Here is a 24,764-nt window from a genome sequence, read left to right on the forward strand (position 1 = left end):
AACTCTTCAGCTTCAGTAGAGCTACTTCACGTTTGTAACTGGCCAAAGAGTTTGGTTTTATTTAATTCCCATGTTTTATTTTGGTAGGTCTTGATCCCAATTTCTCTCTATGTTTCAATTGAAATTGTCAAATTGGGACAAATTTATTTAATACAGAATGACACTGATTTTTACCATGAGAAAACAGACTCAACAATTCAGTGTCGAGCACTGAATATTGCTGAAGACCTTGGCCAGATTCAGTATATCTTCTCTGACAAGACCGGAACCCTTACTGAAAATAAGATGGTTTTTCGGAGATGCAGCATTGCAGGACAGGAGTATTGCCATGAGGAAAATGGTAAGACGCTAAACCTGTGTTCACAATGGGTCATTTTTCTCTTCTCAGAGAAGCCGAAAGTTTTGGTAGGGGTCCAGTGGACTTCATGAGGTTTGTGTGGCAATACACACGCACAGAAGGTATGAATTCAGACTGATCCTACTGATAGCCATGCATCTTTCCCCATTGTTTGGATCCCTTCATATATAGTGTGTTAAGAGACTCGAAGGCTGTATGTAAGGAGCTGCTTTGCAGCTAGTTAAGTTCCAACATACTTGATACCACAAACAAAATATTCTTTACTCGCTCTGGAAGAAGTCATGCCTACTGTGTTTTGCTTCTCTCCTTGCAATGTTCAGATCCCAGAACGCTACAAAGTTGCCCATCTAGTCTTTCCTCTGTTTTTTTTTTTTTTTTTTTTTCAACTAGAGTGCCAATGCTTACCTAGCATTTTAGCGTTCAGACATCCTGTTGACTGCCATAACAGTATACCACCTTTATATAGTAATCTTAAGGCTTTGATTCGACATACTGTTGCCCTTGAGGATACAGTAACCCAAATAGAATACATGCTGAAGTCAGAGCTTTAACAGTAACGTTAAGGTACAGTCAAGCAGATGTGTGTGTTAAGGCTGCAAAGATGAGTACCTCTATCAGAAATAATGACTGTTGTATTCTTACTTATATCCTACACACCTGTTTATTGTTAGCCAGAAAGTCAACAAGCGGTGTCACTGGATAGTTGCTACCTCATTGTCTAATAGTATAGCATCTCTCAATATACATTTCATGAGAGCCTACTTGGAGCCTTCTGGGAGCCAGGAGAAGATACAGCTCCAGGCACAAGAGAAAATTGGGCAAAGAGCCATGAAGTCTTTGATTCAATTAGCTATTTTAATAATTAGGTAAAACCACGAAGTTTTTATTACCGTTACTGTATGTAAATACTAGTGGCTGCAGACATTTGCTGTTTTGCTGGTGGGCGATGCAAGTATTCCATATGAGATCAAAGGTGAGGTGCTGACAGGTGGACACGTGAAGCACAGCTGTGTATTAACCCCCCCTTGGTGGTTTTGGTGGTTTTGCTGCCAGATAGAACTGCTCACAACCGCAAGCAAAAGGCACACCCTGCTGGCCACAGCAATGAATCAGTTCAGGCCCTCTTTTATTGTGTCACAGATGGTTACAAACCGTTTTTACAGTAATTTCTGCATGTATTTTGAAAATTTTATGGTGCGGCTGTCCAGGTGCTTCTTTGGCTTTGCATAATTATACTGGGAAGGATGACAACAGCAAAGTGAGAAGAAATATTTTAAAGTTTTGAACGTGGTGAATGAACAACTTAAATAAAAAGCAGAATATATTTTCAGGCCATTTTCTAAAGGAAGGAAAAGTATTTCAGAAGAGATAAACCAAAGAGTAGTGTGAATGGTGTAGCTGTGGCTGATCTAGGTCTCATTGTGCCAGGGAAAGTATGTCTACCACTTACTTCTGCTAGTAGTTCACTTCGAGTTATCTTCCAAAAAGATTAATGTGTTAATTATGTTTATAATTATTTCCTGCTGTGCCCTGTCTTTTACCTGGAGGGGTAAGCATGTGCTTCTTCCTAACAAATCTGGAAGTTATGTGAGCCCCGAAAATCAGTTTGAAAAATGTTGGAGGTCCTGTGTTTTAGTCCTCTTTTACATTTGTTCAGTTGCATAGAGCTACTGTTTGCAAGGCTCCTGCTACATATAACAAGAGTTGCAGTGCAAGACAGTACAATCTTTTGCATATAAGCTGCTTAGTCTGTATATATATTTCTGTATTTATATTTGTATTGCCCAGGATAAAGACATGCGCATGAGGGAAGTACATAACAGCAATGACTGTGATTCAGTATAATCTTCCATATAGGTGCCCTCATGCAGTGTTCTGTCTAAAGTATTGTGAGCCTCTTGGACCGTGGCAGCAGAGCAGTGTGGTGTTACAAGAGGTGCCGCATACGTTACTTCAGACAGACCATGCAGGCTTCTCAACAGCCTGGAAGCAGAGTGGAATGGGCGTGTGTTGCCCAAACCTACCTCTACAAACACGTACTAAGCCACTGTTGCTGCTTTCTGGCAAACGGTATCGATACCACATGTGGGATATTATATTTGGTAGTTGTGGAGTGCCACAGTTTGTTATGTTCCCACCTGTCTTTTTTTTAAAAGAACTATTTTATTAATTTCATGTTGGCATCAGGGAGATGGCCTGCCAAGGAAGGTGTAAGCTCTGGTCTCCCTGCTTTCCTTGGACTCATCAGAATGGCAGGATGAGGGGCAGGAGGCTTTCATTTATGTTCCAGAAAGAGGAGACAACAGGAAAGAAGGAGAACTTAACAGGCTAGCAAGTCCTGTAGCTCATTTCCTGGACATAGCTAAGCTCCTGTGCTTTGGCTCGGAGGAAAAGGACTCAAAATTAACATAAACCTATTCCCATCTCATTTTGAGCACCAGAGCTGGGGACTCTGAACTGTGGATAAGTTTCCCATTTGCATAAAACAGAGTAATATCCCACTTTTCAATTCTTTCCTGTACAGTACCTGCCACTTTAAATAAGAAAAAAATAGGGAATTAGTGGTGTGGCAGGAGACATCTGAATGTTAATATTGTTTTTTTCCTAGGATGCCATTGTTTGTACTCACGCTTTAATGAAATAAACAGGCAATGCACAGCTCTCAGAACAGTTTTTCCATGCTGTCAGTGGATGCAGACATTGAACTGCTAGTGTATGCTCACTGCATGCTATTTTCACAGTGACAGGTAAAAAACTTGAAAGCTGAATAGTGTACAGTGATCCAGTGCTGTCTGGATTGAGATTGCAACCTCTTGCATGTGGTCAAACACTGTCCCAGAACTCCAGTGCAGACACTTGGGTGTGTTCTTAACAAGCACATGATAGCACAGGCATGTTTCCATTTGCTACAGGGGTTCTTTACACCACTGATCTTCCTAGCTGGATTTGTGGGGCACAGAACTGCATTTATATCTTTGGTGCAAAGGTATTAGACATGTCAATACAAAGTTTTATTATTGAAACCTGCTTTTCAATTAAATACTCAGAAATGTGTGTGTATGTGTGTGAGGGGGCGTCCAATACAGAAATGATAAGAAACACAGTTTCAATGAGTTCCTGCTAGAAGCTGTACTTGTCAAACTTGCATACAGTCCTGATCCAGCGTAAAATAATTAGGCGAGAAAACGTAGCAGAGGGTGATCTGGTCCCGTTTCTCTGGCCTAAGGCAGAGTTGTTGCTGTCATTCTCTATGAATATTTTTTTGTTTGTTTCTTCAGAACCTCCGGTGATGACCAATTCACTGCTTTCTCAGGCATTCTGTTCTAGTATGTCATGTCTTCTCTGACAAAGTTTTGCTGATACCTAGCCTGAGTCTGTCTTGCCATGATATAGGACCATTGTGTCTTCTATTACCCAGTGTGCATAGAAAACAGGCTATTTCCTTTCTCTGTGCAATTGCCCTTCATGTACCTGAGGACTATTATTTGGCTCCCATCAATGTGCCCTTCTGGAGGCTGTGTACCTCTAGCTTATTTTACTGTTTCCATGCAGCTCATGTTGTCTAGAACCCTGATCATTCTTGCTCTCTCTTCTGAATTCACTCCTGTGGAGTGTTGCTTTTGAAGTGCAGTGTCCCAAACAGAAAGTCAGTGTGATGGTGTGTTATGGGTTTTATTTTTCATAAATGGTGGATTATTTTTAACTATATACTAAATTCATTACTTTAAAATTTTGTTTCCTTAACTTCCAGGCAGTGTTTTGGACAAGTTTCTTTTTGCTCATGGAACAATATTTTTATTTCCCTTTCCATAGCAAAGAGGTTGGAATGCTATCAAGAGGTGGATTCAGAGGATGAGGATTCAGCTGATCGTCAGTGTGGCTCTTCGACCCATATGTCAAAATGTCAGGGGCACAACTGCAGAGCTGTGAATGAACCTTTGAACAGAAAGTCTTTGAATCAGTTGTCTGGTAGTTACCCTGCATTAGGAAGGGAAGATGGAGCAGGTGATGTTCCCCGCTCGGGACACTTTGCTTTCAGCAGCCCCATTGTAAGTAAAAGCTGTTGGTTTTGATGCTAAATTTCTGAAGTAACTCATGAAGGAATACCTTTTAATCCCCATTTGATCAGAGTGCTTGTCTTTTAAGAAATCCTTCCTCTCTTCCATCAAAACCAGAGCCTCCCGTGATTGCTTGGCTGCATCCTATTTGCAGCTGACATTGCAGATGTTTGTTAGGTCACGAAGGTGTATGCTTTGGTTCTTGCTGCTGTGTGTCCGTGATCATTTTGGCTAAAATGACCAGCTTCATTTTAATAACAGTTTTTTCTTTTGTTTTAAGAGGTTTCTATCATTTTCTTTTGTTTTTAATAGGAAATATTTAGATGACCAATATTTATTGGAGGTTACAAGAGGTGGTAACTCTGTGTCTGTACCTGAAGGTGTCTAAATATCATTCATCATATTTAATCTCTGTTGAAGTGTCTGTGAACTAAGGCTCTACTGTTTACCTGTCCGGCCATGAAGTTTGCCATTTTCAATGGGCTAGCACAAGGCAGTGAAGACACCAGAGTGTTCTTCTATTTCCTAGTATAGCCAACTCAGCATCTGACAGGAAGTTGCATAAGCTTCTATACTTCATTCATCGGTATCCAATTTAACCTCCAGAGACTGAGATTAAGCTTATATCCTAATGGACAGTTTTGTTCATTTCATCAATAGGAAACGGATGTTGTACCAGATGCACAACTGCTGGAGAAGTTCAGTCAAATTTCTTTTAATTCCTATCAACGATCAGAAGAAGCCAGCAGCAAGTTATCTTTGGAGACAACGTACATCACTGACTTCTTTCTTGCTCTGGCAATCTGTAATACTGTTGTAGTTTCAGTCCCCAATCAGCCACGTCAGAAGGTAAGAAGGCCTTATTTTTGGCTATTTGACCATATTCATAAATAAATGAGCTTCCTTTGGTTCGATTACAAAAGGAAAAAACAATTAACTGACATGTAAAAAATTATCCTTTTCTACTCTATTGGTTTGTCCTGTTAGAAAGAACGGAATTACTGTAAACCCACAGAGTGCAATGAATTAGTATGTAATATGATGCTAGTAATGTTTTTCCGATGCAGAAAAAACTTGACTTCAATATCTTCACTTCAGTGTATAGACTGTTCATAACTTTTACACGACAAATTCTGAGATTAAATTGCAATTGTGATTTTTTTCTATACCCAAGTTATCTTCTTCCAGATATGCGCATAGCTTCCTTTAAGAGTCCCCTAACACTCAGGTTACCTTTACAGATAGGTTATTGTTGGCTGAAAAAAAGAATAATCTCAGAAGACTCCCAGAATAGTGGAACTGAGAATGCTCTTACCTTTTCCCTGACTATTCAAATACAGTTTCAGCAAAAGTATGGAAGATCAAGTTTCATATGTGTAATAATCTGCAGAAAAAATGCTTTGCAGTATGACATAAAGTGGTCTCACCTTCAGTGTACAGTGCATTTGCTAGGCTGTCCTGGTTTAATGATCTGGAGTGGGTTTAAGTCTTCCTGAAACCACTTATTGTTTTCAGAGCACACAACCTAACATTTATTTAAAGATAGTACTATCTTTTTCAAAAAAATTTTTTTTTTCAGGGTGGGATTTTCCTAAGCCCATCTTTTACCAATTTTGACTGTGTTGCAGGATAATTCCCATGTTCAGCTTTGATTTCCTTTCCCCTATCCCTTGGTGATTTCCATTTGTTGACTTTGTATTTTGAAAATAATGTTTATGACATGTGCAGGACTAGATTTTTGGCGTCCATCTAGGCAGTGAACCTACAACCATGGCTGGAGACGTTCCCAAAAGGTATCCTATGGAGTATAAAGTATCTCCTATGTATAAATAAGCCTGGTATTTCAGTGTGCTTCCAAGCATTCCCAGAAAGCATAGTAGGCAGCCTACAGGTCCATGTGTGCACAGGACAGCTGTGTTCATAGTTACTAATCAGCTATTCCTTAAAGGTGGTGTAGAAAAATATACAGGTGAGATTCTCGGTTTTTTGAGAATAATGTTTCTGGATGACTTGCTAGCAGGGGAGAAGATCACTCCAGGTTGGGAGGGGCGATGAGGCATGAGGTTTCTGAGTTCACACTTAGGGAATGACGTGAAAGAGCTCAAGGCAACGGAAGGTTTCAGTGTTGCTTTAGGGAGAGGCGATGAAAGGATGTTCCCAGTCTCTGTTTCCATGATGCTGAATGGAGATGCATTACAACTTGCACGCAATTGTAGTAAAACTGAAGCCTGAGTCTGTCCTTACTTTATGGTTTTCAGTGGCAAAGGAGAACATGCTTCCTGGTGATAACTCATTCTTAACTCTTCACCAATAATGAGAAATGGATGTCAGCCTTGCATGCCTTGTTCCTTGTTTGTAAGCTATTAGCTGCCTAACTGTTCCAAATAACAGTAAGCCAATTATTTTGTAACACTGATGAGAGGGGAACTGTCTTTTGTTTTAAATTCGGACATTAAAAAAGTATTGATAAGGTACTGTATTTTTAACAGTATTTGTAGCTAGTTACTGTGAGGGGTATGGAGTTGGTTTATTCTTCACAAATATCTTGCTAATTTCAGCACAAGAATTAAAGCGTTTAGTTCCATTTGCCACAACTTTTGAAAGTTACAATGTTGTACTAACTGTTTCATTACTGAAACAGTTCTAAAGAGAAGTATTACATGGAGTCAGGAATCAAACTTGGAATGCATACAGTTTTCAGATCTAAATTATTTTTACAATTCTTTTTGTTTGAATAATGAAGCTCTTACAGAAGCTTTTTAGTGTACTCATATGGTTATATATTTAATTGAGCTGGCCATCTTTAATACAAGCAATCAAACTCATGGTAAATTTTAAAATACTACATTCATTAAGAAACATACATAGTTTGTAAGCTGTTCTTCTTGTATATGTAATAAAATATGAAGAATTAACATAAATGCTTTCTCTAACTGTTCTGTTCCAGATGAGACTTTCTTCGATGGGTAGGATGCCTCTTAAATCGCTTGAGGAAATCAGGCAGATGTTCCAGAGGTTGTCGGTCCGGAGACTAAGTTCCTCCCCACTTCCAAGTGTAAAAGAGTCATCATCTGAAAGCCCCAATAGTTTTGTGAGCAAACTGTCTATTTTCAGAATGAAACTGGCTTCACCTGCTTTGGATGGAGCTGCACAAAGGGCTGCTGAGCCTGACAATACTGACAGCCCAGAAAATTCCCAAGTGCCTCGAGAACTAGATATGGTGAATGTAGCTGCTGGCTGTGAACACAACAGTGCTGCGTCATGTATTGAATTGTCTCCCTTACCTAAACTATGTTATGAAGCTGAGAGTCCAGATGAAGCTGCCTTGGTTCACGCTGCTAGGGCTTATAAATGTATTTTACAGTCCAGGACTCCAGATCAAGTAACTGTGGACTTCGCAGGTCTGGGATCTTTAACATTTCAGCTTTTGCATATCCTGCCTTTTGATTCAGTGCGGAAAAGGATGTCAGTGGTGGTTCGGCATCCAGTCTCCAACAAAGTGGTGGTGTACACCAAAGGTGCAGACTCTGTCATGATGGGTTTGTTGAGAACTGCATCTGAAGGTATCTATAGAACTTCTAATTCTTGGCTCACCTTTGTCATTCTTTAGTACAGTTGAACAGATGGCCTGATTCATGAGAAGAGACAGGTAACCCAGCAGAACTATTATCTGTGAATAGTTCCTTATAGGGAACCCAGAAAGGTAGTATTGCTTGTCACCTAGATACGGCTATGCTGTGTGGTGGTGTGGAAACTGAGAAGAGAGAAGCAGCTGTTATCTGAAGAATTTAATGATGTCTAAGCGACCCTTTGGAGCCAACTGAAGTATTTCCAGTTACGAAGTAAGGTCATCTGCTTCAGTAGTTGGCTTCCGCTGCACAGAGAGAGGTGTTTATTAGAAGGAGATACTTTCTAGCCTTAACCTGTGTTAGTGTTTCTAAGCTGTTGCAAAGGTATGGGTAGCAGATGTCACCTATCAGTGCTTTTTGAGGTTTTTTCCCTTGATTACTGACTATTTCTGTGTTTCTAGGTGTAACAATAATATCTGTAAAGTTGTGTGGTGCCTCCTGCTGGGCCCTGTTGTTTGAGAGTAAACGTTTTTTGAATCTGCCACAGGAGGGATGCACCATGTTGTTTAAGCACTGATTTATTCATACACTGTAGCGAACAGTCATTGATTTTTAACTGAAGGCAGTAAAAAGAAAATATTATCTATGTATGTTAGAAATAAATACCTAAATATATTTAAGCTCAGAAGATATTCCAAGGGGTTTTTTAATGGTATGGAAAATAACATAAAGGAGTTATTTTTAAAGGCTTGATTTCTGCAAAAGGGAGTTTGGTTTGTGTGTTCCTTGGCTGGCTGATCTCACTGAGGAAGAGGGATATTTCCAATTCCAAGAGTGGATTTTAGCTCACCCAATGTTAGCCATCTAAAGTCTGGACAAAAAGCCCCTGTAGGCCATGGGGCAGAAACAGTACCTCCAAAATCAGTCGTCTCACAAGGGCAGTAATTTCATGTCTGGAGGTGCCTCTCCTTACTTTGATTCTCAAGGTGAACTTGGAACCTAACTTCTACATGTCCAAAGTTAGATGAGTTGAATGCCTGTCCGAATTGTCCACCCCTTAATAGTTATTTTTAAAAAAGCTTTTCTGAGACTACCTTTTTAGCTCCCTCCCAGTAGACTAGTGACAGTAAAGCTGCTAGGGTGTCTGCGGCCCAGTTCATTTTAGGAAATCATTTTATTTTAGAAAAACATTTTGATATATTAGTGGCATCCAAAGATCTATCAGTACCAGATGGGTTCCCCCTCACTGCTTGTGCAGGCTGGTGCACTGCATGCTCACTGTAGATACAGCCACAGTACATTGTGCAAACATGAAGATACATTCATGGTTAAAATAAAACCTGTTAACATTTTGGTATTTTAAAAACATACTTAGACCTTCAAAATTTTCTGCTAAATTTAGCCTAAGAATGCATATTTAATTTGTTTTCTTTGCTTTTTATGTGATAGTAGGTACTAATAATTCAGAAATGGAACAAAAGAAGATTAAAGAGAGAACTCAGAAGCATTTGGATGGCTATGCCAGAAGAGGACTGCGCACTCTATGTATTGCTAAGAAGGTATTTCTTTGAATACCTATTTTTAAGGATGTTTAGCGTCTGTGACCAACCTGAGTGGTATCGCCAATGGAGCAGACATCGCGGCTTCTAAGCAGATGCTTCCATTGCCACATGTTGTTTATCCTTATGTTCTTTCAGGAGGAATTTTTAAGTTGACCCAGATCAATTCCTGACTTCCGTTAGATTGCCATAGTTGTTGTCAGTTTAGGAGGCCAAGCAGCTTAACAGCCTAATTCTAAAACAAGGGTTGTCAAATAGCCTGTTTTTTTCTTCAAGAGTCCTGAGCAGGTCTCCTTGTGTGAAACTTATCCTGGCTGGAATTCCAGACACAGAAAACAAATGAAGTCAGACCTGTTTTATCGGGTTTCACAAACAGTTCGCAGCTTTACAAGCTCTGGATGCAAAACTTAAGTGATGTTTTGAGATTCCATTTTAAATTCAAAGCTGCTCAGAAGTAAAATTCCATAGGGATTGAAACAGGCAAGAAAACTCTTTACAAAGCCTTATGCAAAGTGAAAGTACAGGCTGTGTAGCCATACAGTCATCAAGCTGTACACGGCTGTGCAGTGATTCTGTGGCTGTGTCAATGCTGCAATTAAAGAGCAGTAGGGAGATTATGCTATGCTCACTGGCCTGCCTGCCTTCCATCTAAATGGAAAGCTCTCAGGCAGCTCCAGAGCCTGCAGGGTGCTGGTGAATAACCTGGCTTGTGAAGCCTGGCAAAGTAATCTAACACTATGAACATCGTACTAAATCCATGGACATGTTGGGGCACATAAGCAATGTGGGGGCACACTGCCAAGGGCTGTGCTTCTAGGTTCAGTATGTGGACAGCAGAAGTAACTGTGAGGACACTTTTGAGGCACCCTTGAAAACACAATATAGATACATGCCATATGTTTTCTCTCCCTCTGTAGGTGATGAGTGATGCAGAATATGCAGAGTGGTTAAATCATCATTTTTTAGCGGAAACCAGTATTGACAATAGGGAGGAGCTGCTGCTTGAATCTGCCATCAGGCTTGAGACCGAACTAACTTTGCTCGGTAGGTACAAAATGCTTTAACTCCCAGGAAACTGCTTATGATGTTCATAATTGGAATTCACCTGAAGAGAGCTGTGCTGACCTCAATTTGTGTAACACATAGCTTTCTACAAACCTAGAATTTATTGTCACTCCTGAATTTTCATAAATCTTGCTGGTAAGTTCGTACTAGTTGCAAAACACACTGAAGAGAGGTAGTGCTCTTCTGTTGTTTGTAAAGGGTAAAGTTTTACTGATTTTTTTTTTTTTAATTGGGTTTCTTTTTTGTGCTCACTAGAGTTTTTAAGTGTCATCGTAAATAAGCACGTGAGAAGTCAGGCGTGCTTTTTCAGGAACCATTCCTTCAGCTGTGCAGAAACGGGGAGGCCAAAACAAAATCAAAAATGTTTGGTGTAGAGCTGTAAAAGGTGAACTGCAGGCAGTCTGGGATAATAGCTCTAAAGGACTGCCCAGCAAATAACATTTGGAAAACAAAGTGCAAAGATCTGACTGGTTGTAAAGGCAGCTCATGCTAGAAGCTGAAAAGAGACAGATCCTATTGTGTGGAAAGGTGTTACTTCCCTCATTTTGTGCCACATCTGCTCAGGGCAAATGCCATAAACCTTGATACTAAAAGGAGTTCGGGGATTACTGGCTTCAGTTTCTGGAGAGAAGCCAGAGCAGTGCTGCTAGCTGCTGTAGTTTTAAGGGATGATGTGCTATACAGGTACCCTTTTGCACCAGAGTCAGCAGACGCAAGTCTAGTTGCTGTGGAGACCTGCTGTCCTGCAGGCCAAGGTATTTCTTTGTCTCCTGTTTCTAGTGGGACACTAAGCCGTATGGGTTGGCCCTAACATTAAATGGGAGTGAGAATAAGAAGGGTAAATGGCTTCATACTGCCAAGGTGCTTGCTTTCAGTACCTCTGCTAGCTTAGTTACCCTTGCTTGGGCCATGTGTACATTGTGATCTGCAGAGCAGCACTTCTCATTCTGCTTCTCTGAGCCTTCCTTTGTTTTCTTAATAAACATTACCTGGTATAGCTGCAGCTGTAACTCTGACTGTCCTCTTAGGACTGAGAAATGAAGACTTTGTCCTCAAAGAACAACAAGCAAAAATTCCAATCATCTTAGTATTGCCAGGATCATGGAGGACAGCGGTGGTTTGTAGTCCACTGCGTAGGCAGGTATGAAATCCATATGGCTATATATAAAGCCTCAGGCCTTTATTTTAATGGAAATCCATTTCTGGAAAGAATAGGCCTAACGTGCAGTACTTAACTAAGCACAGATCTGGATCTCAAGAGTATACATATTGAAACTGGCTTCTGTTGGATTATGAAGTGATCAAGTACCTCAGAAGGGGAGTGTTAAGTGTATAGAGTGCCTCAGTTGAAACAATATTTTTCTCTCTTCCCTTTATGCCTGGCCGTGTCTCTCAAAGAAGCTTGCATCAAATAGATCCCAGTGTCTTCCTTCCTGCTTCTTTTGTTGACTTGCATCAAAATGCAGGCAGAGTGCAGAGCAAGGACCTGGCAGTTTTCATCGTCCTGGTGACCAGGGACCATGAGCTCTGTGCGCTCTTGGCAGCTACTTACTGAAGAAGTTGCTGTAGCATCAGAAATTTGCCTGACCTTTTGGCTCTTATCCGTCCCCATATGACAGTCAGTGTCAAATTGCTGGCTAGAGTCCTGCACTAGAAACATGCTAGGAGGGAAAATTTTGCTTTGATTTTTTTCATTGTTTGCCTTTCGGAATTAACCTAGCGGCAACTGACTGAAGTTTCTTTCTGAGAAAATCTCTTAGCCTGAGAATCGCACAAGCCATACCATGTCTCCTGGATATGATTTAGTACTATTTGTATTGTGAAAAAGCCATGAAAATGTCCTGTACCATAGTAAATCACAGGCACTGCAGCTCTTCAGAGATGGTTCTGCTTTATGCTGATGTTGTGTTACCTCATTGTTACCAGAACAGAAGATTTTGTAAGCTGGTTTTAGGGACACAGGTCTGCCTGCTGGGCACACCAGAAAAGAGGATATCTCTGTTAAAGTCTCTGGATTTTTTTGTTGAAAGTCTTTTTATAACCACTGAGGGGTGTGTGTCAGAGCAGGTGTTTCCTCCCTGTGGGGGAACATGTCAAGGTTGGCAGCATGGGCAGGAGGAAGGGCAAAACACAGAGTTTAGTGCTATAAACTGAAAGGACCTGGGACAGGAGGTACTGCAGCAAGAAGTGGTTGAGAAACTTGATGATGAATGGCAGGTCTTTGCAGCAGTGTGCAAAAATATATAAGAAGAGGGGATTTTGGTGCGGAAAAGGTGAGGGCTTGTGACAAGAGGTACAGAGAATTCAGCCTGGAGCAGAGTTGAGAATAAGGAAGAGACGTGGGCCTTGAGATAGGAAGGATCGAGGTGATACATGAAAGAAGGTTTGGGGTAGTCTGAGGTGGGAGGGAGTGGGAATAATGGAGTATACTTGTCATGAGAAGCCTGGGGGTCTGTGTCCTACAGCCACTATGGGATGAAACAACCGTGAGAATGAGAAAGGTTGGCTTAAAAGGGTCTCGTGACGAGCTGGAGGCCCCTGAGGCTGTAATGAGGGTATGTGTCAACAATCTTGCATGCGATGGGCTCCGGGACAGAAAGATGTGGAAGGGAGGAATTCCTAAGCATCTCCCAGTAGGTCGTCTGTTTTGGGATGTGGATACACATGGGGGACCATCTTGTCCTGTCACTCTGTTTTGGTTTTGGAAATACAGCAGCACTAATCCTTCTGCTTGTCAAAATTAAGGTGCCACTGGCATTGAAGATCGCCTCCAGGAGGGTGTTCCAGACACAATACAGGCATTACGGAAAGCGGGCATAAAAATATGGATGCTGACAGGTGACAAGAGAGAGACAGCTGTCAACATTGCCTATGCTTGTAAACTGCTGGAACCAGATGACAGAATCTTCACTCTCAAATCACAGAGTAGGGTGAGTGGAAAATTACACTTTTCTTCGGTCTTTCTCTGATGAAAAATTCAGTTAGGCTATATCACAGGGCAATATGGAAAAATAAAATGTTCTGTGCTTTCCCAACTGAGCAAACACAGCATGATTTCTTGGAAGATGAAAATACTGGAAAACTGACGGTTTGCTTCCTTGCGGGTAAAATATGGAATTTTTATACGTATGTAACATCTGTTTCTTTATATGCTGTCCCTAAATGATGATTAATTATTTTAATTGAATGGACTGCTTAATTTCTCTTTGTGGTAGGTTAGAGAGTTGACACGCTTCACATGTTATTAGAGATTTCAAACGGCTGTGTACTACAGCATATTAGCAGTGTAAGAATTATTGTCATGCAAATTCTACTGAATTAAGTTTTGTGCTGCTTTGTGTAATATATTCCCTCAGCCCTGCTTGTCTTGCATAAATGTACAAAGAAGTGTCTCATTAAACTACATGGTACACTATTCAAGAAAACTTATCTGCCAACAATTTTATCAGAGAAAAAGCCACCTTCTCCTCACCACCCAGTAACTGAGTCGTTAAAAATGCTGCTGTTCTGGGTGGCAAGTTTAATCCTACTTGATCGTTGTGTCCTCTTGTGGATGCTTATAACCAGCTGTTTTTCAAATCTTGATTTTTAATCTGTTTTGGGTTTCTTAAGAGATAAATTACTAACTGTAACTGGTAAAGCCAAAGTATGAAATGTCTCTTCTCCAAGCAGAGACATGAAATCTGAGACTTCCCTAAAGGACTGGAGGATTTTTCTAAGACCTTTAATTTTTTTTTTTTTCTCTGCTTATATGTTACTTTAGAAATTCATTTTGTATCTACTATAAAAGATTGTGTGGCAAGTGGTAACTGTGGGGAAAATAAAGTGAAAAATAAAGGCTTTTTAGTCCAGTTGTGTTTGAGGAAAGCTTGGGGTTTGATTTTCACTAACACTTTTCTTCCTTTTTTCCTACTGGGGAGCAAGTGTCTTAACAGTGAGAGCTAAGCCCCTTTTGCAGAGGTGCTCATCCTCCCTCTAACTGGGCTTTGAAATAAAGAATAGACAGGATCTGATACTGTTGCATTTCAAAGTAAAATAATGAGGAGATTTAAGAATATGTATTTTCTTCTATATAGCACACGCATTACATATATTGATATCAAGAATCTTTTGGACATCTTATATTGATTCCGACAAGGTAAAAAATTCCACAAGGCCAGTTCTTCAGTAATTCATTGCAGCTCACCTATAATCTGATTTGAAACGCACTTTTGGCTTTGCATGCCAGGCAAAAGAAATGTATAAAGCAGAAGTCTTCTATCAAAGCTGTATTTATGTTACAGAATCCTTAATGGCTGGTTTTTCTGCTAGTCTCTGAACATTTTCTGATTTGCTTCAGTTTTTTCCCTTCTCCTAGTACAATACCCAAGCCAATCTGCTTAAGCAAAGTTAAATCACAGGCCCTTTTATTAACAACAGACTGCATCCTTTCTGATTTTAAAGGGTTATTCAGCCTCATGTCTGAGCCTTTCTGGATTCATGTGAAATGCCACACAAGGCAGCATTTTGACCTTTTCTCCATATGTATTTTATAAATTGAAAAGGGAACCAGCACAGAAACAGTATTTAATAAGTTGCCTTTCTCTTGTCTTTAATTAGGATGCCTGTGCCTTGATGATGAGCAAAATTTTAGAAGGCATCCAGAAAAATACTTCTGCCAAAAAAAGTCCCGGACAGAAACATGGGAATGTCTCTGCAAGTTTCTCCACCCAAGCTCCAGGGTTCGGTGCAGGCCTGGTTATTGATGGAAGGACTTTAGAGCATGTCCTTCATGACAGCCTACAGAATATTTTCTTGGAACTTACAGAAAAATGTCGGGCTGTAGTCTGCTGCCAAGCCACACCACTGCAGAAGAGTGTCCTGGTCAGACTGGTGCGAAATAAGCTAAAGGCAATGACATTAGCTGTAGGTGAGTCCTGTGGTTATCTGCCAGTTTCTTCTCTCCTATGTTTTTGTTAATGTCTGTCACAAAGGAATTTGTCTTGTTACTTGTCTTGTACTTTACAAGGAAGATAATCCTTTGAATCGTAGTTGTCTCTGGCATAAGACGATGTTAGTCTTCTGAACTAACAAATTTAGTCCATAAACTTACTCATGGTAATCTAAAGCAAGAACAGCAGCAGTCGTGCACAGTGTTATGTAACATGTCCAAAGGAGCAAGTAAGGGGATTTTCCTTGTTGTTCTCCGTTACAGCCCGCCAAAATAGGGAGGGAGAGGAGAGATGACTGGCTGTGACTTAAAACACCCATATTTTCTGTTCCAGCATACCAACTAAATTTTGACAAAAGGAACAGCTAATATCCATTTGGAGACTATAGCTCAGTTCAGTCAGGCCTTGCGCTCACTAATCCTGCTTTCTGTAGGGTTTTCCATAGGCTGCACTGTTGGCCGTAAAAATGTTTTTCTCTGAACTCTCTGGTGTTCTTGTGTGTATGTCTTTTCCTGCCACCTCCATGGCAATGTGATCACCAGCAAAGCTGCCGCCGGGTTGCATTCCAAATAAGAGAGGTTAGTTTTGATTTTTCCTCTTTTCTTTTCTCTGTAGGTGATGGTGCCAATGATGTCAGTATGATCCAGGTGGCTGACACGGGTGTGGGAATATTGGGCCAAGAAGGCATGCAGGTAGTGTACACAAAGACAGCTGCAAATGACATCAGATTCCATTTTAAATCGGTTCAGAGTTTACCCTGGAGGCCCAGTGGCTCCACAGTCCATTACCATACATGGGCAAGAGTTTGCAGCCTGAGCTCACAGCCAGGCCTCAGCGCTCTTCCAGGAGCACTCAGAAGCTGAATGCTGCAGGGGTTCAACCTCCAAACAACAGAGTTTGCTGCCCGTCACCAAACTCCCTATTACTCATGTCCTGCCAGGAAACAAGCAGCCTCATCATGGGTGATTTCTGTGCAGTTGTGTGGTAATAATAAAGACAGCCATGTTCCTGCCTATGTTGTGTTGGGCTGAGCTGTGTGTGTTAGTGTAAAATGTTGTATGGAGGGGCTCAGATATGAGTGAGGGTAAGACCATAAGCACTATGTATAAAAAAAATCATAAAATAAGAATTTCCAACAGTAGGCAATTTGCTCACTTGGCAGTATCTGAAGCTTATCTTTAACAGTTTGGACATAATATATCCTTTCCTTCATGTGCATTGCAGGCTGTGATGGCAAGTGACTTTGCAGTCTCTCAGTTTAGACACCTTGGGAAGCTGCTGCTTGTCCACGGTCACTGGTGCTACACCAGACTTACCAACATGGTGCTTTACTTCTTCTACAAGAATGTGGTACGTAGCTGTCCCATCCCGGGAAATCACAGTTTGTGTATTTGAGAGCGCTGAAGGGTTTAGTGGGGCTTAATATTCTTTTTTAGTTTCTATTGTGAATGAGTTCAAAAAGACACAAAAAGCATATGTCAAACAATTCAGTTTCCCATTTATGTCTGCAGAGACCAGAGACTCTTATTCCTTGGATTGAATTTCCCACTCAAAGCCATTGTCTGATTTGCTTAAACAGTGGGTAACAGGCATTACTAATGTGGTGGCAACATGACTATTTAAACAAGTCGTGTCCAATTTTGAAATGCAAAGCTGCGTGCTACTCAAATATAATTTCAAAGTGGGGGATTGGCATGCACTCCACAGCATTTATACTTAATTTTCCCACAGATTACTGTAACCAGACCTAAGATCAGCCTATTTTCCTCCTGGCTTTTAAAACACTTGCCTACTGGTAACATTTTATCATGTCATCTTTGACTTTTCAGGCCTATGTGAACCTCCTGTTCTGGTACCAGTTCTTCTGTGGGTTTTCAGGCACATCAATGACTGACTATTGGATCTTGATTCTGTTCAATCTCCTTTTTACATCGGTGCCACCCATCATTTATGGTGTCTTGGACAAAGATGTGTCTGCGGAGATACTCATGCAGCTCCCACAGCTGTACGTGATGAGCCAGAAATCTGTGGTAGGTTAAAGAATGCTTGGCCTGAAGCAAATCAAAATGGTCAGCATTTGAGCCATTTCTGTCTGTCTTTCCTTCATGGTTCACATCAGGCAAACATGAAGTTTAAAACTACTTTCTTTATTAGAAAAACATCTAGGCCTGTGCACAAATGTATGTGCAGAAATAAAAGTGTTTTTTCACAAGTTTTTTGTAGGCTCTTTTCAGAGCCTACATTTCACCCAATTTTATCAGACATTTGGATGATAAGAGAAATTAAGGACTTCAGGTGAAGCAATGGACTAGGTGAACATCGTTACCAGCATGCTCACTTCATTCACTGCCTCAGCTGTCAACATGCTTCCTCAAAATGGGTTCCTTTTGAGCATCTAGGCTTCCTTTTAAAGATAAGGGCACTAGATGCTGTTTTTTCACTGTCATGTAAGGGTCTCAACTGCCAAAGTAATGAGGAATGGATAAGAACCAGAGCAGATTCCTTTCAAATAATCCTCAAGAAAGTTCTGGGTTCTTTTCCCCTTATTGGTATGTTCTGGAATTTGCTGGTGGCACTTTTCTCCCACCTGAACACACTATGCATCATAGCCACTCTATAAGTAAATTCTGTCCAAATATTTAGCACAGAAAACCACAGGGAGCGGGGGGTAGTTTCTAAATCAAAATTATATAAATCAGTAAGCTTTTTCCTGGTTTCTGCTTTGCTTAGCATGAATTCTAGCATAATTTTAACTTCATCTTTTTTTTTAAATTTAACACTTAATTAAAGTAATGTTTTTATTATAACAGTTGAAGGCAGTGACATACTGAGCCTGGGACAGAATAGATACTAGTACCCCAGAGAGAGGAAACATTGAGCATATGATTCACCTAAAACTCACCACTTTCTTTCTGATCACAGCCTTTCAATAACAGACTGGACATTAGGAAGCATTTCTTTACCGAGAGGGTGGTCAAACACTGGAACAGGCTTCCTAGAGAGGTGGTCAGTGCCCCAAGCCTGTCAGTGTTTAAGGGGCATTTGGACAGTGCCTTTAACTTTTGGACAAAGGCTTTAACTTTCGGTCAGCCCCGAAGTGGTCAGACCGTTGGACTAGATGATCATTGTAGGTCCCTTCCAACTGAAATTATCTGTTCTACTCTGTTCTGCTCTATTCTCTTCTAACAAATACTATTTAAAAAAGCAAGCTACAACATGTGCACTAGTTGTGCAGTCTCACCTGTATAACCTGGCAGAAGTCTAGGTCTGGTTTAGAAGGGAAAGAAGGATATATAGTGAGGGGCCAATGTATTTTGTTTGTTTGTGGACTTTTTACATTTCTTTTTAGATACCCGTCAATATTTTATGTTGCTTCATTTACAATATTTTTGCAAAATAAGTACCCTTTTGGTAGTGATACGAGCCTCTGTAGACTGGCTGGAGCAGGTTTGTGCTTTGTCAGTCACAGAGAGTTTTGACTAAGTAAATCTTACAAGGCCTCAGGATCTGGCCCTTTGTTTTGATCTTCAGTATATATACAGTGATCTGAGCTGAGATGAAGGTTTTAAGGCAACATAATCAGAATTACTGCATTACACAATAGGTTTTCTCTTTCACCTTTTTTTTTTTCCCCCCCTTAACCTTTATCAGAGTGTTTCTCTTTTGTGCAGCACAGCATTGCCTTGCTGTGTGGTTGGAGCTGTTAAGTAGTATATCATTTCCTTTCTTGCATGGAAGCACAGTGAAAGAATTGCTTTGAAATAAGTGCAGCATAGAAGAAAGAGAAATGCTTTCAAAGATGTAGTATGACAGTATTGCACTGTGACATCACAGGTGCACAGCTCTGTACAAGCTGTAAAAATGGCCAGTAACTTGGACTCATCTTCAGTAATTTAAAGCACTTCCCTGACAGGCAAATAAGAAGAGAAGTTTCCCACACCACCTCCAGAGAGCAGTTCAGTTCTTGAAAGGGCTGAATGGCTTTTTGGAGAAACCCATCTCTCTCCACTAATTGTAGAGGAAGCCCTGGGTGACTGAACTGCTCACCTACGTGTCTCAATTTAGTGCCTGAAGGAACGGGATGTATCTCAGCCAGGGGACATGCAGCTATGGTTTTATAAGCCGTTGAGCTGTCATACCAGTTTGCTGCCACTGAGTGAGGAAGGCTCATTGCTTCTCCTCTTCTCCCTTCTTTTCTTCCCATTCCCTGTTTTCACCCACATAGTTAAACTACCTTCCTTGTGCCAGCTCGGTTGTCCCATCATATCCTTCCAGGAGCTGATTTAACTCACTAAAACAGCAACGTGTTATTCCAGCAGAAAAGTGAATTGATTTCTCGCATTCTAGTGAGTTAAGTTTGCTCACAGAGGAGTCAACCAGCGCAACTTAAGAGGCAGAAGCATATGTACCAAAAAGAAAGGAGGTGCAAATAGAAGAAAGTGGGACTTGGCATTCAGTGATGGTAAGCTGCTAGGGCAATTCACTGTGCCCTAGCCCTCTCCCTTCCTTAGTACTCAGTTAGGTAAGGCTCTGGTAGGTCTGTTCTGGCAGAAACAGCTGTAAGATCAGAGCTCCCGGCTCTGGCTGCTAACAGTTAGCTACCTGTGTGGAGTGAGCTCTTGATTCTTATTATCATAACACAAAAGATGCCGCTTCATTGGGAAACTAACTGGAATTACCTCTGCAGATAGTCTTTCCGCAAATCCAAATTAATGCTAATTAAGGATGCAGCAATTTGTTCAATTTGTTTCAATGCCACTATCTTTTTTTTCTTACAGGCTTACTTGCCTTCAGCTTTCTGGATAACCTTGCTGGATGCGTTTTACCAAAGTCTCGTTTGCTTTTTTGTGCCTTATTTTGTAAGTGCAGGATATGAAATCCATGTATACATTTTGACATACTAAAACCCCAGGCAAATTAGAGAATAAAACGAAGCGTTTAACTTTACTTCCTCACATATAAATGTGTACTAACAGATAGTTATTGCAACTGAGCTGAACTGTGTGCATGCAAATATGTATGGTATTGAAACCATTCATGCCACGTTGTGTATTAGGACTATACGTAAAGAATGCATTATGCTAACCGCTGTCTTCCTTTACAGACTTACTATGGCTCAGACATAGACATTTTTTCTTTTGGAAACCCCATAAACACAGCAGCGCTCTTCATAATACTGTTTCACCTTCTCATTGAGTGCAAGTCTGTGGTGAGTACTTTGTTTCCAAAAGAGTATATTCCTAACAGTATGTGCATACAGCTTTTATTAAAATTAAATGGAAGAAAGAGCTTTGTATACAAAACAGAATAAGTATAAAAGGGTCAAAACCTAAATATTTTGTTTATGTGACCATGTGAGCTCTCCTATTGGAGCCAATAGAATTACTCGTATGACTAAAATTAACAAAATGTGGCCTCGGAATTAGTTGTAAATAGTGAAAGGATCCTGCCTCGTTAGGGTACGGTGGTTTTGGGGGTGTCAGTTTAGTTTTGCAAATGGTAAAACCAACCAGTGATCTGCTGAGCCTTCATTAGTTCCCAAAGCTTGCATCTCAAAGACAACACTGTGAACTGATGATCTGCTCTGTGGCCAGGATAAACAATTCAGAGGTATATTTTGGTGGCAGAACTAGAGAACCGATATGCTACAGAAACGCTATTCCAGTTTTTAATTAAGTCTGCGCAAGCTAAAGCATCTGCATTAGCTTGGATAAATTTACAGCCCTTACAAGGTTAATACTTGGCTATTTTGCATAATTTTAAAGAAAGTACAATAATATTTACAGTAGAAGGACACAGATTAATGGGGTTTAATTTTTCTCTGTCTTTTTTTTGAAAAATATTTTTTAGGATTGTTTCATAATGGATGAAATTTCAGGTTGTGATCAGTCTTTTCATTATTCTTTTGGGAGCATGGCAGCAGTGATAAAATGTCTTTATTGGGAATATACGGGCAGCATGAGTGTATCCACGCTCTGAATAGGAAAACATTACTTAAATGGGTTTTATTTGGCATTTTTGAATGTCAGCAAGCTGTCAGACCAATGACAGTGTTGTTTCCATAGTAACTATTATATCCGTTTAGGTATAAAATTACAGAAAACTCCAATGTAGAACAGTTAATCAGTGTCTCAAGCAAGATATATAAGGGGGGTGTCATGTGAAGATCTCGCCTCCATTTGCTTGAGAAGGCTTTGTCTGCTGCCAGTGGATGAGGTGGTCATCTAAGGCAAATGGCACAAAAAATGTTCTTCACAAAGGAATCAAAACCTATGCATTTAGTAGAATAAAAAACATTAAATGGCTGGGTTACCGATGAACTGTAGGAAGAAGGCTCCATTCTTCCTGGAATATTTTGTCTAAAATTAGGAATATTATCTGAACAGATCTATCCTCTGCTACATTAAGCAGCTGTCCTTGGAGGAGGAGTGTGTGCGTGTTCATGCATGCGTGTGTACACACATACAGGTGTTACAGGTCTTTCCGTTTACAGCTTAGATCTGATTTCTTTCCTCTTCTGAATTGCAGACTTGGATACATACAGCAGTTATAGCTGGCAGCATCCTGTTCTACTTTGTCTTCGCTCTGGCTTTTGGGGCAACCTGCAAAACCCACAACCCACCATCAAATCCATATTGGATCATGCAAAAGCACATGACAGACCCAGTATTTTACTTGGTTTGCCTCCTGACTACTTGTGTTGCTCTGCTACCCAGGTGCGTTTCTGTTTTATAATTGCAGATTGCTGTTGTTAACAAAATTAGTTTTCTTTGAATCAGTGATGCTATAAATCTCTCTGGCTAGAGGTCTTTCTCCCCCTCCCACCTGCAATGTAAAGAAAATTTCATAACTCTACCAGACCAAGCTATGTGAGGACAGCTCTTTAGTGACACGTTCTCAAAGTAGATTTCAGTAAATAAAAAATTTCTTTTGTGATATATATTATATTGAATTATTTATATTATATTAAATATTGTCTTTGGAGGGGAAAAACAGTAATCTGTAACCACAAAGTTTATAATTTATATACAAATCAGTTAAATTAGTGATCAAAGTTGAACATGTACTATACATAGAAATACTGCGCTTTGTCTGTGTCTACTTGTGAAACCATTTTCTGTTTGAAATTTATGTCATGAATATATATAAGAATATTTAGAATGAAGAATGCATGTACAGGCTGTTTTGCGGGGTGGAAACACGCTGACTAGATTCACAAGGGGTCCTGAGTTGTGTTTTTATTGTGCCTAATGTTTAAGTGTTGTGCCTCACTGAAGAAGCCGTAACTCCAAGGTCAATAACTCATTCACTCTGGAAAGGCAGGAGCGTTGGGTGGAGGTCCCAGACACCAGCACGCTGAGCAGGGAAATGCCTGAGCGAGCCAACAGAGAAAAACAAAGGGTGTGAAAACCAGTGAAAGAGACTTCATCAAACTCTCAGTCTAGCTCCATTCAGTAGCCACAGCCATCTTCCTTTCACTGGCTGAACGTGAACTCAAGTCTGCAGCCTATTAGCGAAGTGCCTCCAGTGCTAATTTATTCATTCTTCTGTGTTATGTCTCTTTCTTTCCCTCTCATATCATTTCAGAAAGAGTGGGACTTGAAGCTGAATTGCACAGACAGAAACTGAGAGAAGTGTTGGGGAGAATAACTGCCGTTTCCTCCTCACCTGACACCATTTTATATCGTTAGGCACAGTCTGAGCACACTTTCTGGATCAAGTGCAGCAGTACAGGCTGCATGAGTTGTCAGTGCTGCCGGCAGAGCCGTGGCTGTAGGTGCCTGCAGTAGCCACCAAGTACCCGAGTCCCCGGTGAAGAAGTTGCATCTGTGTTTTAAGCACGTCAGCCAGGGTTTTGCCGCACTCATCAGAGGTTGTGACTGATAGCTTTGGTTCACACTTCAGTTCAGCAGAAGGACAAACCGCGAGGTGCAAGAAACATGTATGCTCTTCCCTCCCCATCCCTGATCTCAGCTTGGCTTCAGGTGCTGACGGTAGAGCCTTTTCTTTCACATGCAGTAAATCTCCCTTACACAACAAATAAACAGATAAATGCTGCTCTAGGACCTTTTGGTAGGGCTGAAGAGAGCCTAGGTAGGAGAAAGCTTTCAGCTTGGTGACTGCTTCCAACGTACAGGTGTTTGGTTTTGAAGAAGACAGTGTTTTTCATGGTGAATTAAATACAAAATATTTATACTTGCCAGTGAAATTCTTGGAGTCATTTGCACTCTCCCTGGGCCAATACCTCAGAAGATTTGTAGCTGTTGTGGCTAATTCAAGCTTTTCTACTTCAGTGATTTGAACTAGAAGTGGCTATTATGGAACTGCTGCTGTCACATATACTTTTTTTCCCTTGCTTATTTCTGATGTAATCCTTTGTAAGGTGCTGAAAAGCCACCACTCAGTGGGGACTGCGAAGCTAAAGGGTGCTCTACACCTTCCAGCCTGTGGGAGTGAGATTGAGGCTTTCACTGGAGTTTTTAAGTGCAGTTCTCCTACAGAGGGACAGGCGTTGGATGCCCTGTTGACTGAAAATCCACTGCAAAAATCTATGATTAAAACCTTTGCCCAACCTAAGTTGCCAGTTAAGTCAGTTCTGATACGAATTATTCCTAGAATTTAATTGTGGAACATCACTTGCACTCCACATTCCTCTTACTGCATGTAATTCACCTTTGTTTCTTTGGCCTTTGCTTTCATGTTCATTCTTGCTTCTGGTGAATTCTCTGGCTCCTGCAAAAGTTAAAAATTTTAGAGTGATGCTCTGCCTACTCTTCCCAGCTTTCCAGGGCTATATTAGTGCTATATTATCAGTGCATATTATCATAGCAGGGATAAACAGCTTCTCAGTTGGAAGCATGAATTTTTCTAGGCCTGATTGTTTTCCACAGTAGCTCTTAACTCCTTCTGTCGGCACTACAGTGCCAGGGAAACTCTAAACTGCACGCTGATTTTGATACCTTTTTTCTGGGGCCTGACACTGTACACAGAAAGGTCCACTTTCAGTGCAGTTGGGACCCTGGCCCTTCACTGAAGTTGCAAGTGCACATTGCTGCAGTGACTAGTCTGTAGGAGAACCGTGTTCAGGACAGAAGAATGGAAGCACCTGAGATCAGTATCCGCCTTTGAAAATGCCAGTTTTAAAACTTGTTCTGGCGCAGTTGCTGGCCTTACAGTTCATGTTCACAAAATGGAACCTGCAAAAACTGTTTCAGAGGCTGCTG

The 24,764-nt window shown here is 40.7% G+C and overlaps 1 protein-coding gene across 6 annotated transcripts in view; it reads left to right on the forward strand.

Moving 5' to 3' along the window:
• Positions 1 to 24,764, forward strand: part of ATP10D (ATPase phospholipid transporting 10D (putative)) — a 53,709-nt gene that overhangs the window by 23,104 nt on the left and 5,841 nt on the right. For all 6 annotated transcript variants that reach the window (XM_087735584.1, XM_087735586.1, XM_087735583.1 and 3 more), the window contains exons 9-22: positions 88 to 340; positions 4,172 to 4,407; positions 5,077 to 5,265; positions 7,364 to 7,979; positions 9,435 to 9,544; positions 10,462 to 10,588; positions 13,355 to 13,539; positions 15,209 to 15,518; positions 16,156 to 16,232; positions 16,765 to 16,890; positions 17,370 to 17,570; positions 20,319 to 20,399; positions 20,645 to 20,749; positions 22,069 to 22,256. In XM_087735584.1, the coding sequence (XP_087591710.1) occupies positions 88 to 340; positions 4,172 to 4,407; positions 5,077 to 5,265; positions 7,364 to 7,979; positions 9,435 to 9,544; positions 10,462 to 10,588; positions 13,355 to 13,539; positions 15,209 to 15,518; positions 16,156 to 16,232; positions 16,765 to 16,890; positions 17,370 to 17,570; positions 20,319 to 20,399; positions 20,645 to 20,749; positions 22,069 to 22,256 (2,804 nt within the window). The remainder of the gene's footprint in view (positions 1 to 87; positions 341 to 4,171; positions 4,408 to 5,076; positions 5,266 to 7,363; positions 7,980 to 9,434; positions 9,545 to 10,461; positions 10,589 to 13,354; positions 13,540 to 15,208; positions 15,519 to 16,155; positions 16,233 to 16,764; positions 16,891 to 17,369; positions 17,571 to 20,318; positions 20,400 to 20,644; positions 20,750 to 22,068; positions 22,257 to 24,764) is intronic.

This window comes from Nipponia nippon, unplaced genomic scaffold, assembly GCF_047370975.1.
Source record: "Nipponia nippon isolate SJK-2023a ecotype South Korea unplaced genomic scaffold, ASM4737097v1 scaffold_6, whole genome shotgun sequence".
In the NCBI taxonomy this organism is placed as follows: domain Eukaryota; kingdom Metazoa; phylum Chordata; class Aves; order Pelecaniformes; family Threskiornithidae; genus Nipponia; species Nipponia nippon.